An 18,547-nucleotide genomic window follows, 5' to 3' on the forward strand; every position below is an offset into this window, starting at 1 on the left:
TCGGGTCATCAGAAAAAATTGTGACATAGAAAACCTTTCCTTTCTAAAAGTGAGAAAATTCAAGACATTCCCTGCTTAACTATCTTACAGGCATGCATACTGAGATGATATCTTTTGCCCAACTTTGGCAAATGTGTTTTAACATTTTGGGGGTGAGAGACATCAGATTCTAGAGAACATTTGATTGGACAGAAAAACTGATGTGAAGCAGAAGTGCAGAATGATGTCATCAAAATTGCTGATATGTCATTTGAATGCATCTGTCTTCTAAATGTAAATGTTGTTTTTCCTTTGGTGCACACTAGCTTAATCCACAAATTTTCAAATATTGAGAGGTTTATGTAAAAATAATTGCCTTGTATTGCACATTTACAACATAGCCATAAAAAACATACATCATCCACCCACCATGTCTTAGTCAACTGACTTAATGTAGGACAAGTAATAACTTGTTTTTAAAAAAAGATGTAAAAAAGATTTTTTTTTGCACATATGTTCATTTAACAATAATGCATTGATCAACTAATTAGCTTTATGAAATGCTTTTAATGCTCTAGTGATGTGAACTATACCAAGAAAGCTGCAAGCTCTGTTCACACTTCTCCAAACCCAACTTAAATTGAGTACAAATGAGAAATCTTCATCTGTATTCAGCTGAAGTAAAAAGACTGACCTTATCATTGTCATTGGTTTTTGTTCCAAACCATCAGCTTTTCCAAGAAAGAAGACAAGGGACCTGAAAGAGTGTCAGGCCCAAACTCCTCACCCAAGAGCTGCTTGCTCTTTTTTATTCCTAACCACAACAAAAGAACACTTTTCCTATTGAGACTAGTGAATAAACGTCTTCTGAGCTAGCAATAGCCTGTATAATAGCTTGGCAATAACAGAACAAGGGAAGATCAGAGAGTGCAGATTTCGACTCTATCCCTTTTCTCGGCTGAGAAAAGTGTTTGCGATTGTCTGTAAAAAGCATGTGACGGAATGGGAAAGCAGAACAGCGTGGGCCACATATAAATTTCCCTGCTCAATTGGATCTCCATACTTTCTCATCTAAGTCTAATCTACCATGCTGAATTCACACCGTGATGATCATTATCACCAAAATGAATCTATGTTGCCTTTTGATTTTGGATTTACTTTTTTTTTTCTTTTAGGAAGCGCTTCAACTTCTGTGACGTTTAACCAGAACGGAGATGCGCCAGGGCGGTACGATCTCTTCCAGTACCAAACTTCCAGTTCCAATAACAGCTTTTCGGGATATAGAACGATCGGACAGTGGACAGAATCACTCCAGCTTAATGTGAGTACACTCTACTGAGGTAGTTTGCAACTTGAAAAAGAACACAACCTCTACTTCTACATTGTCTAATCTGCTGGCATCACAATACAATAATACACTCTATTTGTTTACATTAGTATATACACTTCCTGATCACTTTATTAGGAACACTCTTCTGTACGAAGGACCTCTTTTTGTATTTAGACAGCCTCAGTGCATTATAGTGTGGATTTCACAACTCCAGCACAGCCAACGTTGCCAAGAACAATTGAGCAATGCTGATAATAAAGGCTTCTTTCTTCTACTGGATTCAGATCCGGTGACTGGGAAGCATAATGAAGAATGCTGAACTCATTTTCATGTTTATGACAATGCCAGTTTGAGACGTCTCTCGCTTTGTGATCTAGCACATACTGTATCATGCTGCAATTAAAGATTACAAGATACGTTTATTAGGATATTCTGGCAATAAATGGATGCACATGCTTAGCAACAATACTCAAATACAGTAGACTGTGGCCTTCATTGTGTCCACAAACACTGTATGAAATCCCAGGTTATAAGCCATGGTTATAATCAATAAGATCACATTCTCCTCTCATTCGGATGGTTGATGTGAATATTACCTGAAGCTGCTGGTCTGTACCTTTGTATCTGTACCTGTACCATTGTATGCACTTCAATACAACTGGATTGGCTGATTAGACGCTGCATGAATGAGAACAGGTGTTCCTAATACTGCTCATGCCCGATGTATACACACATACATGCATATATACATATATGTATTCATATATGTATGTATACATTGGGCAAATTATCAGGAACATTCTATCTACTTGAGCAATGATGAGAACTATTCTCTATTCTATTCTATATTAACAGGAACTGATAGCAAAAAACACTTGCAATGCATCTTGCTATTTGAATGTTCAAATTACTGTTCAAACTGTGCCTGCTAAATGTACTCTGTGAGGAGCAAATTGCACTTCGAAAGCTCGTGACATAGTAGGTACGGTCAACCGCAGTGTTGTCAAGACATTCGGGATATAACAGGAAATGCAACATCTGTAACAAAGAGATAAATGTGTCGAAAAGTGAGATACATTATGGCTCTCCTGTCAGTACCGGTGAACGGGGTAGAGGGTATTAATGTGATATGGATGACGTGCCATTTGACCAGTTGGCTTTAAACAACGGGCGGGCAAACAAATCCAAACAGAGAGCACAAATAGAAACAACACAGTCCAATAGCCAGGTAAATACAATCCACGATACAAATTCTGTAATGCAGGTCTGACTACACTCACGGACTCCTTACAGAGCTCTGCATCATACAGTACCAAACTGTTTTTATTTTGTCCACCATACAACACTCATGGGGATCATTTGTTACTACAAACATCAATCCATTGTCCATCAGCGATGCTGCCAGTACCGACCAATCAGAATTCCAACCGCCAATCACCTTCTGACCAATCACAAGCGAGAGTTCTTAAGTCTGTGTTAGTGTGAACAGATTTGCCTTAAAGCAAAATCAATAAGAGCCATAAATTACACAATGACATTTCTCTCTCCTGATGGGGCCAAGCACTAAATAATTCACTTTAATTACTCATAATATGCACCGTATGTGGGAGCTTTGTGGTCTTTAGTTGATACATCGATGAGTGTTTCGTTCGCCTCTGGTTATTAAAATTCATCAAGCATTTCAAGACAGTCTGTGAAATCCTTTGAAAGAACTGGCAAACCTTTTCTATCTTTTCCTCTCATCGTGTATAACAGCGGATGCAGATTTGCTTCATTTAGGTTTGCTGCAATTAGCCATCATATAGTACGTGTTACTAAAGAAGGTTCATTTGCAATGATTTAATGGATAAAATCAAATTTCAGCTAAATGCTTATTATTATTCTTGGTCCAAGGCTTTGATTTATGGACCGCAGCTACGAGTTATCTTGTAGCTTAGCACTATTTTGGCCAGTCTTGCTAAAACGTACTGTATATGTGAGATAACACAAATATATATTGTCTTATCTATAATACATACATACAATACTTGTTTTGATGCTTTTTCTAGAGCACAAGCTACCAGAGGAGATCTTTCTAATTACTTTAAACTCTTTCTTCATTTATCCCCCTCATTTCACCCTGGATTATTGTCTGTAGATAAATTCTGTGTGTTCTCATCTGGGTTTCCTAGCATCTGCTGGTGTTAGTAGTTTGTTGTTGGTGTTAAACATCTAAAGCTTCAAGCTATGTCTCCATTTTGTTCTTGATTGCTTCTTGCTTTGTTTTGATGAATAAAAAAAATCCATGGCTGCATCTCAATCAGCGCTCTAGTTCAGTAGTCAGGGCACTGATCAGAGTCTGCTATTTTTCTTCCAGGGCACTGGAATATGTGCTCCCTAAAAATCCCACAATAAACCTTAAAAACAGGGAGCATCAGTGCTCACTATGTTCCCTAACTGGAAATTATATTTTCTAAAACCTCTCAGTTGAAAAAAAGTTACAGATTGTTATAATTTTTGCTTCATTTAACGTTCTCTATGTGGTTTAAGAGTCTAAGAAATTTTAAGAGTTTTATTATTTTATAAATTCACTAGCTAGCCTACGATTCTGCTTAAAGTAGCATGTCAGAAAGGTGTTATTAAGCTAAGATACTTAAATGACCTGTAAAACATAAATAGTTGCGATGTTTGGGTTTTTTTTTAAGTTACATTAAAATATCATCGAAAATGAGTCAATAAGTAGTGAGCCATTCGTGACTCCTTACCAGTGCCTCAGCTCATGTACATGATATACTGACTCGCCACCTACAGTAGGAGCTAGAGAGCCTACTGAGACATGTCCTACTGTATGATCACCCTGAAGAATATTTTCCTATTACAGCATGGATATAAATTGTTCCTCTGACTCTATAGCAAGTGACTAATTATTAACATTTTTTTAAATAAATGACCTTCTTTTAAGCATTTATTTTAATGTAGTGAAACATACATGAAACAAGCTAGTTGCTGTTATTGCTTACATTATAGCAGCTAGAAACTTTCTGTACATCAGCCACTATTTATTGCAGTATTTACTCTTTTGAAATGAGTAGGACAAAATAATACAGCTTGTTAGGTTACTGAGAACAACAAAGCATAAAAGCCTGGAAGAAATCGTAGTGACTGTTACAAAGCGCCGACATTGGAGACTTCTACAATTACGTATGTACAGTACGTATTAGATGAATGTCTTCTTTCGTCCTTTCAGCAATTTTTTGCTAAATAACTCCAAACATTTATTTATTAGCATGTTTTAATTATGAACAAGTTGTTATGCTGTTGTGATAGAAACGTTAACACATTAGGACACGCACATGAATGGAAATGTGCTAGACAGGAAATGAATCAACACTTTCTGACTGATCAGAACAAAAAAAAAAATGAATAATTAAAAAAAAAGTCACTCTTCATTATATTTTGTTTGTTTTACAGTTAGTGCTAACTCCATATCTTGAAATCTTTATGTAGAACATCACTCCTTGGGAGTTCGTTTTAATCACCAGCAGATCCATCGATCGCTAATTACTAAGAAAGCCGCCATGTCCCTGTTCTGCCCTGCCTCCTGTTATTGATCATACACACTTTGGGATTAATGCCAGGCAACGCTGTCATTCAGTTGACGAAGAACAGATGCAGAAAAGAGGTTCATGTTTGCTTTGCTGTCAAATACAAATAGAGTGTAAATCCCCTGTGCAGCACAGGGCAGTTTAATGGATTTCAACATGACCAAAATCATTTCTACCATTATCAGGTTCATCGGATCGACAGGCGGTGCAATGGATTCCTCCCTCAGTTTAGTCAAATAGGTGCTTTCAGGAAAGCTGGAGTAATTTCCAAACAGGAGAAATTAATCATGGCACTTTTTTTTTCCACCAATATTGCTGGAATGTTGGAATATAAGGAACTTTATCAGCATTGACCTTGCCTATTACGATTGTCTCTTAAGCTAAAATTATTTGTTAAAACAAGTAACAAATAGTTCTGCTAAAATGATAGTTGGGACATCATTAAAATTTGCTTTTTAATGCAAATCTACTTCTTTAAACAAGAAATGTTTTCTGTCTGAAGTCTTTAGTTTTGATCTACATCTAATTAGGGTGTAATATAGCTAACAACTGACAAAGGAACGCTTTTAGCCATCGCTTTAGTATAATAAATACTTGCTTAAAAGATCTAAAGCCAATTTGTTGAGCATAATCTTATTGTGATGATACACATAAACACATCAAAATATAATTATGCACTACAAATTGGCTTAAAATTGTAACTGTATTAAATAAGATTTTTTTTTACTATGGGTTTGATTCATGTCAAGTTCTCTATGTGTTTTGGGGGTTTCCTCTGGGTTTCCTTTGTTTCCTCCCTAGCCAAGAGACAAGTGTGGCAGGATTATGCTTTCTGAAGGACTGGCAACCTACATTGTCTCTCCAGTCCCCTGGGATAGACCCCAGGCTCACATTCAGAAAAGGACTTTACATATCCATTGCATGAAAACATAGAGAGAGAGAGAGAGAGAGAGAGAGAGAGAGAGAGAGAGAGAGAGAGAGAGAGAGAGAGAGAGAGAGAGAGAAGGAAAGAAAACAGTATCCATCCTGAGCATGCAGAGCAGCATTAGCAAGTGTGGTCAATTAAAATAACTGCAAGGTGCCATGGAATTTACACGCAACAAAATTCAGTGCAGTACAGAGAAAGACGAAACAGAAATCCATGGCATCTTCACCTTATTTTGTTGTGTGTGTCTGAATTTAATAGAAGCTGCTACTCTCATACAGAGTCGAAAGTCAATATAGAAGGCGATAGTCATGGTCATGTGTCAATGTCATGTATGAGACAACAATTTGTAACATTTGTTCTATATGTGCTTCTCTTATTACCTTAACCCTTTTTACCAGCACACTTGCATTTAATCGGACGTTTTCACATGAATGATTTTATAGCTGCAATAAATCTGATATAAAATGAGTCAGGACACCGTTGGCTTTAGGTGTAAGACGTTTGACTTTACCTCAGTTGGGACACACAGATGTTTAGTGGTTGAAGTGGATGCTTAGGAACAAGTACTTGGGGCATCTAAGAGAGAAGAAATGGCTTTGAAATCACCATTTACTTTGACGATTGGTGTTGGAACAACTTATAAAAGAGTTTATAGAGTGAATATTGAATGATTAAATGAATGATTACAGACTAGCTTTTAGTTATTTTAGTTAAGTATGGCAGGCAATGTGCTTCATATATTCAGCTATCACAGCATGTCTCAGCCTCTTTTTTTTATTAATTATATCATACAAATGTATTATTTTTCAGAAGCCAGTTCTTCCATAGGTCTCAGCAACATCATTACTTGCTTTGTGAGAATCAGGGACTGTGAGAGAGAGAGAGAGAGAGAGAGAGAGAGAGAGAGAGAGTGCAAGAGAGAGAAAGAGAGAGAGAGTGCAAGAGAGAGGGAGATACAGAGAGAAAGAATTCATGTCTCCTGGATGCTATTGAGTCACAGATGAGGAGGCATGTTCAAGGATCGCCCCCGGCTCCGATAGCAAATGTCATTTGCACATCACGCATTCCTTTTCCCCCTGCCGAGTAAATCTGCAAAATGGCAAGAAGGTTCAGCTAACACTCAGGCGACGTTCAAAATGTGTGTGGACTTGTGTCGGCAGTTTTATGAAAGCACAAAGCTCTTTTGCTCTGCTGCAGAATATTGTCTCTGGACTCCAGCACATAGACAGCAATGGAAGGTCACATTGTAATAAGATTGGACGTGTTTGTATTTAAATTAATTGTATTTGCAATTAAAATGATTGGATGAATAAATGAACAAATGAACGAAAACACCCCTTGTTTACCGCTACCACCACAACTTTCTGGCTCCTCTAGACAGATTGGAAGATAACTACGACATGGTTGTCGGGTTGATCGCGCTTGCTTACTGGGTTTGTGATGAGAGCCAGCACTGAATCCATTCCCAAGAGAAAAATACAGTGACTAATAGTGAGGTGGGCTATTACAGAATTCATCGGATTGCTTAATGGTGGCTGTGGATGTGCAAGATGTTCTGATGTGTTCTCTGCTTGCTGCAGAGGCTTTAATAATTAAATGGATTCCATTCTATGTAAAAAAAATTGCACCTTATAAAAAAAAGGGTTTTATTTATACTGTACTATCTACAATTTGTCCCATTGAACAAGTAGCACTAAGGAAAAAAAAAATCACCTTTTTATTGATTGTTATTATTTTTCAATTGGTTTCACATCAGGCAAGTTATCCATGAAATGAGGCAGATGTATCAGACAGGATCGCATTTAACAACAACTTACTCCTTTTCATTCAAATGTCAAACTCGTGAGAAGTCAAACGGAAACCTATAGAGATGTGACCTTTAAGATGATCACGTTATTATCATCAGGAAGAGATGATTGATCATGAATGCACTCCAGGGGTGTAACTGACTACACTTCAGAATTTGAATAAATAGATAAATCTTCTTAAAAAAAATACAAACCCAGATACGAACAGGAAATGAATTATTGTAAGGTTTATTAATATGAATGTGCAACATTGGTCCCTCATAACTGCCTGATCAGGGTCATGCTGGTTTAAGCCAGGTTAGTGGTTTGTTTATATTTTGGAAATTGAAACCTAGTAAATTTGTTGGAAAACTTCACAGAAATGTTCAAACAAAAATAACTGAGCAAATGGGGTTTCAGGAAAAAACCTCCATCTCTCTACTGCCATCTCTTCCTTAGAATTTTTAGTGTTTTTCAGTTTTCTAGTATTAAAAAAATAGAAAAATATGCACAAACTTTTAAGGATTTTTTTAATCCTGGAATAAAAAGGTGTACAAAAAAACATTACAGTGAGACAGACAAAACTATGGACAAGGTAAAAATATATAAATATGTGTATTTTTAATTCATGGAATGATTGTACCAGCTCTATTTGTGTTTGGTGTCATGAAGAGTTCAGACCTTCACTGAGATGAGGCCAACCCCTGTAAGGATCCTGAGGCATCTCAAGATGTAACAGCTCCAGTTTAATTCCACGTCATTAAGTATTAGGACATTCTAAGAGGAGATGCAAACTACATGTGGTCTTTCAGGACAACAAGCTTCTAATCAATACACAATTTTAGCCTGGATATTTATATTAAGACCCTCAAGTGTCACCCAAATGAGGATGAGGTTCCCCTCTGTGTCTGGTTCCTCTCAAGGTTTCTTAGTCTTCCATCTAAGGGAGTTTTTCCTCTCCACAGTCACATCAAGCTTGCTTTTTTAAATACAAACACATTTAATATAAGTTGAAATTAAATTGAATTGAATTGGAACACAGAAGGCATTTACAGTGCATGTGCAAGTAAAAAGTAAAATGTAAATAGCAAACATAATACAGATTACCCATCAAGCATAATACACAAACACAATACCAAAACAGGCAGTTATTGCTCATTTTAATTAGCATATTATTGGAAAATTTCCCTAAATCCAGTTGGGGCAATTACTCACTTCCTTGAATTCAAAACTAAAGTTTAAGTGGAGTTTGAGAGTAAATTTTGAGCTTGTAGAGATCATGTACAGTATGAAGGTCTACCGAAGACCTTTTTAAAGATTGTGTTGGTGTTTTGGGGGGCACGGTGGCTTAGTGGTTAGCACGTTCACCTCACACCTCCAGGGTTGGGGGTTCGATTCCCGCCTCCGCCTTGTGTGTGTGGAGTTTGCATGTTCTCTCCGTGCCTCGGGGGTTTCCTCCGGGTACTCCGGTTTCTTCCCCCAGTCCAAAGACATGCATGGTAGGTTGATTGGCATCTCTGGAAAATTGTCCGTAGTGTGTGATTGTGTGAGTGAATGAGAATGTGTGTGTGCCCTGCGATGGGTTGGCACTCCGTCCAGGGTGTATCCTGCCTCGATGCCCGATGACACCTGAGATAGGCACAGGCTCCCCGTGACCTGAGAAGTTTGGATAAGCAATAGAAAATGAATGAATGAATGAATGAATGTTGGTGCTTCATGAGCTCAGGAGTCACATTCTAGTCAGGTATCTTCATTTTTTTGTAGTAGTTGTCATTGTAGGTTTTTTCCAATATAATTGACTAAAAGAAGTTTCATTAACGGTGAATAATTTTGGTTTCACTTCAGTCCCCTGTTATTTGTTTGGGCTTGCAGCTATGACAAGTTGTTTGCAGACAAGCCACGTTTCTGATATAAGGTTTCAGGGGGTACACATTTTGTATTCATGGATCCAAGGTGACGACAAGCTAATTTCAAGTTTTATACATGAGAAAATGACTTTCTGAAAGAAAAGTCGAGGCACAGTTTTTGCTGTTGCTGTATATTAGGCTCAGACATGTACATGTAAGCATTCATTAACATCCCTGGTTCATTTCCTTACTACCTAATTTTCCCTCGTCAGTCACTTCCTGTTTGACAGTAATTTGCTTGCTGTGTACATCCCGTTGCACTAGTCTCCATGGGATCTTCTTAAAGAGGCATTTTTCCCCCTGAATACTTAATTACTGTCGCAAACACTCATATAAGAAAGCAGCCAAGCATGCCCAGTGTGTCAGATTGAATTTGTGACATGACTGAGAACGAAACGCTCGCTGTGTGACAAACCCCTGACAGTTACAGTGTTTGACAATTGCGAACATCCCCATCACTCCGCCTATCTATAATAACCGTTTTTACTCTTCATGTTGATGGGAGAAGGGAAGAGAAAAACAAGAAGCAACATCAACAACATCACTACGCCTCTTGTTAGCACAAAGGCCTTAAGATAGTCAGCAATGCTCAGAATCTCTTTCTGAGAAAAACTAGTACAGTGTCGCAAGGGAGCTAAGCAGATGGAATTTTGCCACAGTCTGTACCACATGAAATGTGGAGGAGGTTTAAAAAAGTAAAGGAATACCATCAAGGCCAAAGAGATGGATCTCGCTCCGGTATCCATAGCAACAGCGTTAATTTTTTTTCTTCAGATTTTTACACTGCTCTTCATGATGAGTATTAAGGACAACCGGAAGGAGACCCCTGAAGTCCAAATAATGAACCGCACCATAACAGCTGGTAGGAAATTGCTTTAGGGAGCATATATCAAGCTCAGATGTGCAGAGCTGCATGGCTCTTTTCCCAGCAGTTCCTACTCTGAAGCATCAGGCATGTACATCATGTACCTTCTTGTCACGTGTGATATTAGGGCTACAGGTCATGTTACCAAGACTCCTAAAGAATTACTATCTGCTGATCCAAAACCACTCTGACCACAGCATGTTCAGCTGCAAAAAAAACATTTATATGTGTGTGGTATAAGAGATGGATGAGTCAGGAGGGAAGGAGGGGGGTTAATCTTGGTTTCCAAGCAACAAGACTCGGCAGACGGCACAGAGCTGTGAAATCCTTGATAGTGTGGAGTTAATAACGCTAAAAGAGGCAATAGCTTGCAAGTACCGTGAACCTGTACAGAAAGTGGGACCTGCATACCACTGGGGCTACATGATGCATATAGTGAAAATCTGTGCTTTTATTATCACCATAAACATCGTGACTTGAAGCCTGAATTGAACTGTTACCATTGGGTAATGTTATATGTAGTGTATACTTAATCGACTGCTTATATGTTGTCCAGTTGCAATTTTCATACTAGGACACGTATATGTGGCTAAAAAACAGGACGTTCAAATGGGTCCAATAAAGAAGTAAATTTTTGTGGCATATATTTTCCTAATACTTTAAAAAAATAATTGAATTGAAATGAATTGATGGAATTATATTGTTAAACCTGTAAATGATGTGTTAAAGAAAAAAGGTTTTGTTCTTGGGTGTGTTCAGTGATGTATAATTCCACTTGTTTGGGGAAAAAATGCTCAAATGTTTTACTGAATTACTAGTTATACAAATATTAATAATCGCAAAATTATTACCGAAGTTACTAAAAAATGTAGTATGTTAAAATGGAACAGTGTCTGAGACGAAACAAAGTAATACTGTTTTATAATAATTATATAATGAAAAATGTTATGGAACAAATGGTTCTTTCACTTGCTTCATATATGAAACCCCAACATGTTTCTTTAAATTGATTAATATAAGTTTTAATATATAAACCTAATCAAATGATATACTTTATTAATAACTGCAAAACTCTTTTTTTTCTCATTTCAGTTCAATTACTTCACAAATTTAATAAACTATACGATCTTTTCTAAAATATGTCATTTCAAAAGTTATCTACATATAGGTAACATTCCAAAAAGCATATAAAAGGTTCATTGCTTCCCAATGGTTCCACAAGCCAAATACAGAACCTCAGGATATATACAGTACAACCCATACAGTATATAGAACCCCAAGGAACATCCTTGTTTAAGAGTCTGCCCTCAGGGAATGCCCTCACTCCAGACTACAGTATATGCAACAGCATGATATTTTCTTAGGCTTATTAGGGAAAACATTAAGTTTATTATTGAACCTGTCTTTTGCAAGTATTTTATCTCTTTCACCTTTTCATCTCTATTTTTGCACACTTTAGCTTTCAGGATTTATTCACACTCTAATTCAAACGAACACCATCTGGCACCTGTGCCACTGTGCTGCTGAGTTGCCAGTGCGCTCAATAACTTTTAAAAATCCATCTGATGGAGGCCAAATGTTTGTTAGAAGTTATAAAAAGTAGCAAGTACACTATGTATCTGAGGGCCTGTTTATTCTGGGAAAAGGTCCAGTGATAAAAAGCTCTGTGCTGTTGAACAGTAAGTGCTATACAACCGTGGCTGGCTAGAAACTCCTAAGTACCAGTGTTCCTTTTACATGTTAGACAGGTTTAGTGAAATACTTTTACCAGATCATATAATAATAATAATAATAATAATAATAATAATAATAATAATAATAATAATAATAATAATAATAATAATAATAATAATAATACTGAGTGTGTTCACATCATTAACAGCTTAAGATTACTTTTATTGTGAACAAATCACTTTGACGTCATGTGTTCAATTAAATTCACTTGAACAATTTCAGGAAATAACCATTATGTGATTAAATAATTACATAACTAGCATATAATTGCATAAATATCTCATCATTGCAATTACATTTCTTTCATATAACTGCACATGCATAATTATATAACATAGCTATTGCACAATTTTCATGATATAATTAGCTATGCAATTGTATAACTATAATATTTCAATTAGATATTATTATAATTATAATTAGATATGATTATATATTTATGATTGTGATACCTAATGTTATTAGATAAACAACTGTTTATCTGCTACATGATAACATTACCGAATTACAATTACATGATTACATACAGTAGCTGGTACATAAATACACTCACATAATAACAATTACACAAATTCATCTCTGTTACCCAAATATGGTTTAATTAAGGATTTGTTTTTTTCCCTTCATTCGATCACAAACATTTGTCAGTTTTCCATAAGGGCAGCTGCTTGAAATACACACAAACATGATTGACAGGTGTTTGTGCACATGAAGTGGTAAGTTCGATTTGAAAAGAGCAAAGAGTAAGAAGTTCAATATGGAATATTTATGTAGTATTAAACTTTCTTCCCATTAAAACTCGACACTACTTTTTGAATGCTCTGTATGAAATTATCCATATGGTAAACATGTAGGCATAGACCACTTGGTTTAGCCTCAGTATTAATGGCATTTAAATTTCTGCCTCACCTGTGATGCTAGCCAGACAGGAGGGATGATTTATTGGCAAGTGCGCTTGACAGTAAATGGTGCCAGTAAAAGCATAAAACCTGGGCACTACTGATAAGAGACTGAAGCTGTGGGCATAATGATTGAGGCTGAAGCACGGTGCCCTCTTTCAACTGCTTCAAACAGAGGGAGCACTTTCAGTAGTTCAGAATTGGACCTAATGATGTAGGAAATCATACACATAGAAAACAAAAGTCATGCACAATCTTACACTCCCAATTTCCCAATTGATCTGTCAGCAATATGACCGGAACATGTGTTTTATAATATGTTTTATTTCCTAATTCTGGATGTGTGATTAGCATATTTCATAGAAATAGAACATAAAATCGTATCCTACCATAGACCCACATACATAGCTTAAACATACCGGAATAGATCTATATAGCCTTCAGGAATGTGTTGGCACCAAGTAACATTCTCTAAATGTGCTCTCCATGTCTAGTGTGTCTTCCTTGGAGAAGTCCGCTGGTGACTAGTCCACACTGCATAACTGCACACTGTGACAAATTACCACACTGCATAACATTAGTCCTCCCATCATGGTTGTCGGCAAAAGTGCCTAGAAATAATACCTGTTGGCCAACTGTGGGTGCTTTAGTCCTGCTTTGTATAGTACAGTATATTTGTTGTAGGGACAGAGCACTGGCCAGGGGCAGAAGCCAGGGATATGGACAACTGATAGGAATGGTGTGAGTTTGAATCCCGGTACCAACAAAATTACACTGTTCGGTCTTTTGTGCATGGTTGAATTCACTGTTTTTTAAGGCCCTTAACCTTCATAATACTGTAGAGACATGTTTCAGTTTTGTATCATTTTAATGAACCTCTGCCTGCTGACAAGAATCGGATATTGTTATCTACTGTTGTAGCTCATCCACCTCAAGGTCCTTTTTTGCTCTATCACACTCTATATTAGCAAAAGTGAGTCTAATTTAACTCAGCACGACTGCATTAGATAGCTGCATTGCATTCTGGGAGTTGAAATCTAAGGTTAATGTCTAAGGTTAAGTCTAAGTCTCAGGGTTGTTCAAGCAAGCACCTCCAAGCTGCTCCACTTGGGCCCACTTAAGACCCTTGACCCTCTCTGCTGTAGGGGTGCTGTATCATAACTGACACTATGCACTGACCCCAACTTCTTAAGCTGGAATAATCAAAGAAAATAATTTCTCTGTGCTTTAATGTGACAAATAAAGGCTTCTTCTTCCTCATATTCTTCTTTCAGTCCTATATTATACAATTTACTCTAAGTGCTTTTCTCAGTAATTTCCTGACTTGACCCCTAGTCATAAAAATTCTTGTGTCAAGCAGCATATTTTATGTAAAATATGGATAAAAAGGTTAAATATACTGCAATACCTCTCACATCAGAATAGTTTTCAGAAACAAAAAGCAGAGTTTATGGTGTAAGAACTTCTATCACATGTAGAATATGTAGGCTGTGCCTCATTTGTATTCATAAATATAGTGCGACAAAGTCTAATCTGTAAAATCGTTGAACTTTGTGGCTGGAGCAGAAGCAATCTGCCACTGAGGCACAAGTAATCCACTCCTGATCTAGTGTTGTCTACAGTGCAGGAGTTAGTCAGAGTTTTTCAGTCTTTTCTCCTGGCCATTTCCTCTGACCCCATATGCCACTCAGTATATGTCAGGCCGGGCTGGATTTACAGCCTCTGTGGAGTTTGTGTACTTGACAGCACTAGCCCAAGCTGCTTTAGTTTCATTCAAGCAAGAGATTGTGCCCTAAGTGGAACTGTTGCAGGAGGAATTGAATGGATTTTTGTGTACCTTTTTACTTCTTGCTATCATCCATTCATTCATTTATTTATTCTTTGTCAAAGATTGTTTTTATAACTAGCTGGGGACCACAAGAATAGAACTATTTGACAGTTTTGTCCTTGTGTGGACAATTGGTTTCCAAAAGAGGAAAAGAGGAAACAAGAGCCAAAAGGTTTCCACTTGGTTACTGAGGTTAAGGATAAGGGTCGGTTTAGGTGCTCTTTAGATGCTTGCAAGTGTGCAATTTATTCCTGGCAGTGGTGTCTCAATGCTTCAGTTTCTGGGCTATTGATCAGAAGGTCAGCCATGCTGCCATGTTGGGCCCTTGAGAATGGCCCTTAAACCTCTCTGCTCCAAAGGAGCCAGTCATGTCTGACACTGCACATTGACCCCAACTTCCTAACAAGCTGGGATAAAGAAAATAATCTCACTGTTCTGTAATGTATTGTATAAGTGACAAAGGTTTCTACTCTTAGAAAGCATAATATATTGATGGCATTGCTCAACTTTTAGTCCTGTATGCTAAGGTTGGTGAGACCAAACTACACTGGGTACATTTACAGCATTTGGAAGATGTCCTTATTTATTTATTTATTTATTTATTTATTTATTTATTTATTTATTTATTTATTTATTTATTTATTTAATGAAATTAAGAGCTAGATGTAGTGTTTCTGAAAGAGGTAGGTCTTCACCCGCCATTCGAAGATGAAGCCAGTCACTCAACTGTTCAGACATCTAGGGGAAGTTCAATCCACCACATCCGTGCAAGAACAGAAAAGAGTCTTGCTGTATAGCTACCTCATACCCTGAGAGATGGTTTGACCAGTCGAGCAGTGCTAGTAGATCTGAGGGAGCGTGGTGCAGTGCGAGGAATGACAAGAGCTTTAAGGTAAGAGGAAGCTGGTCCTTTTTTTGGCTTTGTAGGCAAGCATCAGTGTTTTGAATCTGATGTGTGCAGCTACCTTAAGCACAGCAGTGGGGTGGTGTGTGAGAACTTAGGCAGGTTGAAAACAAGTGTTGCAGCTGTATTTTGGATTATTTACAGAGGACGAGTTGTGTTCACAGGTAGACCTGCCAGCAAGTGAGTTGCAGTGGTTCAATCTCAAAATGACAAAAGTGTGAGGATGTGTGGATAAAAAAAAATTACAGAGTCCTTCTGATGTTGTAGAGAAGAAACCGACATGACCGTGTCAAATGCAAGGAAAATGACAGTTGATTGCCCAAGGTTACACCACGATTCCATGCCATGGCTGAATAAGAGATCAGAGTTGTGTAGGGATATTGCCAGTGGCATGACTACAATGAGTATCAGTACAATTGCAATGTATACAGTTACAATAGTTGCATTAAGATGTAAAGTTTTTCTAAAGACATGCAATAGGAGGATGGCACACATTTAAACACACATCATTTAAAATATTATTTTTATCACATTTTTTATTATCACAATACAATCCTTCACGCCTGAGCTCTCATACAGAACGCTGCAAAACTACCACGCATACTAAAAAACAAAATAAATATCCTTATTACATCACACTCGGGTTAAAGAACGGGTATCCCATCTTGTCTTCATTTACACAGCCAAACTCCTCTTTTATTTTTGTTTGTTTCTAGCTGTGATTTTGATATTATTATATAAAGGGCTATTTTCCAATACAACTTGAGCCCAGATTTATGACATAAGCAGAACCTAGCAAATGTGTTTAATTCAGGGGTATCGGCAATCTGACTTTCTAAGAAACTGGAATATACATCGTTATATAGATTGTTGAGATTGGCAGAATACATCATTTTAACTCAGGTCAATTGTACAGAAAGTTTCAATGCATAATCTGTTACAGAGAATCTAGAATCTATCCATGCGAGAACTCAGCCAAGATTTTATTTATGAAATTCCTTGTTTGGATAATCTCATACGGTATAACTTTAAAATGCTGTTGAAATCAGTCTTAAGTGAGTGTGAATTCCAAGGGTTATGGTTCCAGTAAGCAAAGATCCTTTTAATCACCAGCTTGATTTTTTTTTGACTAGGCTTATGCCATTGATGTGTTGAGGGTATGCATCATTAGTGGCAGTTTAGCATTTGTTTTCAAGTGTGTGCCTGGGTGCGTAATGAGCATTGCAGGTTGTGTGAATAATGGAGGTGATTCGATGTAGGAAAACAGCCAGAAACACAGAGAAGCAAGTGATGCACTAGAAAAGGACCTTTCACACAACAAGTACAATGGGTGACTCATAAAAGACGTGTCCTGCCTCTTGCTGTATTTCTGTCTACCTCTGATCCCAGATGGGTGGCTGTGCTAGATTAGAAGAGTGCAGCGAAGTGTCTTCTTTTGTTCACACACTGGAATACTTGGCCATATCCAATCAAGCAGCTGACTGTGTGTGTCAGCCCATGTGATTCGGCTTTTCTTTCCTCTCGCTCCAGGTGTCACTCTTCCATTCACGCTGTTGCTGAGGAAAGGCTGAGAAACTTGCCATAACAAACACTGGCTGACAATAGCAGTGGCTAATAATAGGTTTCTAGGGCTTTAATCGTTACTGCTTAGCCTTTGGCAATGACCGCCTGTTTATATGACCAAGAGAAATTTGCAATTGTGCTTAATATTGAACCAAATATTGATCAGTTTGTTATTGCAGTTCTTTCCAAAACCATCAGGTGAATAAAGATTTGGCATTTTTTTTAATGCTTCCTCTGAAATGTCACCTCATCATTCCATACACAGTACCTTGTTCTTATTCGTTATTTTTTATTTTTTTTTGAGCATTATCAGTCAATCAGAAGAACTATTTAGTTAATGACTTCTCTACTTTTGATTTCTCTCATCATCTCATTGTTGGAAGTTTTAATTAAAACTGTTCAATTAAAATCAGCACCGTCTCCATGGAAATGGGTCTTGAAAGGACTGAAGAAAATATTTTTTTAAATCGCATTGCAATCAGATTAGAAAGGGAGGACTGGTACAAAGAGTAAAAATGACAATTGTGCACTGAAAACATAAATAAATCTGAAAAATGTGTTTCATAAAACAAATCTTCAGCGGTGGTTATCGCTGGTCAACTAACATTACTTACTCTATCGGTTTGATCAGAAAATGAAAAACGGCCATTGAGTAAGAAATCCCAGCTGAAACTTTGCATCATAGCTCTTGCTGTTGTTTCTTAAGCAGCTTTTTTAAAACCTCTGACCAAATTTAGAAAAACACAGACTGGCAAATTTACACACAGACTACATTTACTCTGGAAGCAAAAAAAGAGACAAGAGCCCCACTCATAGGGGCTTTTTACACCTGGTCACTTCATGCGTTTTCTGTGATCAGATAGCTATCCGATGGTAAAAAGAGCAGGTCTAAATGCCCTCCGAAACGGTTTCGAAACGGATATAAAGCCGATCGCACAAACCCCTTCAGGAGGTGGTCTGGGACGCATTATAGATGAAACTGGACAAGTGTAAATGAATGTGGTTGTTCAAGCCACATACGTCAGCGCTATACTCCTCCCAAACGGAAGTACGTCACTCAAAGGTGACTCGCGTGTCGTGTATCATGCCAGAAACAAATATGTTATCCCACCAGTGCTGGCTCCGATCTTTCACCTAGGTGTCTCGTTTGGTCTTAAAATGCACTGCTGCCACCAGCGAAAATGCAGCAAACAGTAAATGCTGTTTTTTGTAGCAACCGCATAAACCAAAGCGTGTTCC

At 37.5% G+C, this 18,547-nt stretch overlaps 1 protein-coding gene across 1 annotated transcript in view; it reads left to right on the top strand.

Moving 5' to 3' along the window:
• The window catches only part of LOC113656445 (metabotropic glutamate receptor 7), a 207,154-nt gene that overhangs the window by 148,816 nt on the left and 39,791 nt on the right, over positions 1–18,547 (top strand). The window contains exon 7 of the mRNA XM_027167722.2: positions 1,155–1,300. Within this exon, the coding sequence (XP_027023523.1) occupies positions 1,155–1,300 (146 nt within the window). The remainder of the gene's footprint in view (positions 1–1,154; positions 1,301–18,547) is intronic.

The sequence above is a fragment of the Tachysurus fulvidraco genome, chromosome 2 (assembly GCF_022655615.1).
Source record: "Tachysurus fulvidraco isolate hzauxx_2018 chromosome 2, HZAU_PFXX_2.0, whole genome shotgun sequence".
Lineage (NCBI taxonomy): Eukaryota > Metazoa > Chordata > Actinopteri > Siluriformes > Bagridae > Tachysurus > Tachysurus fulvidraco.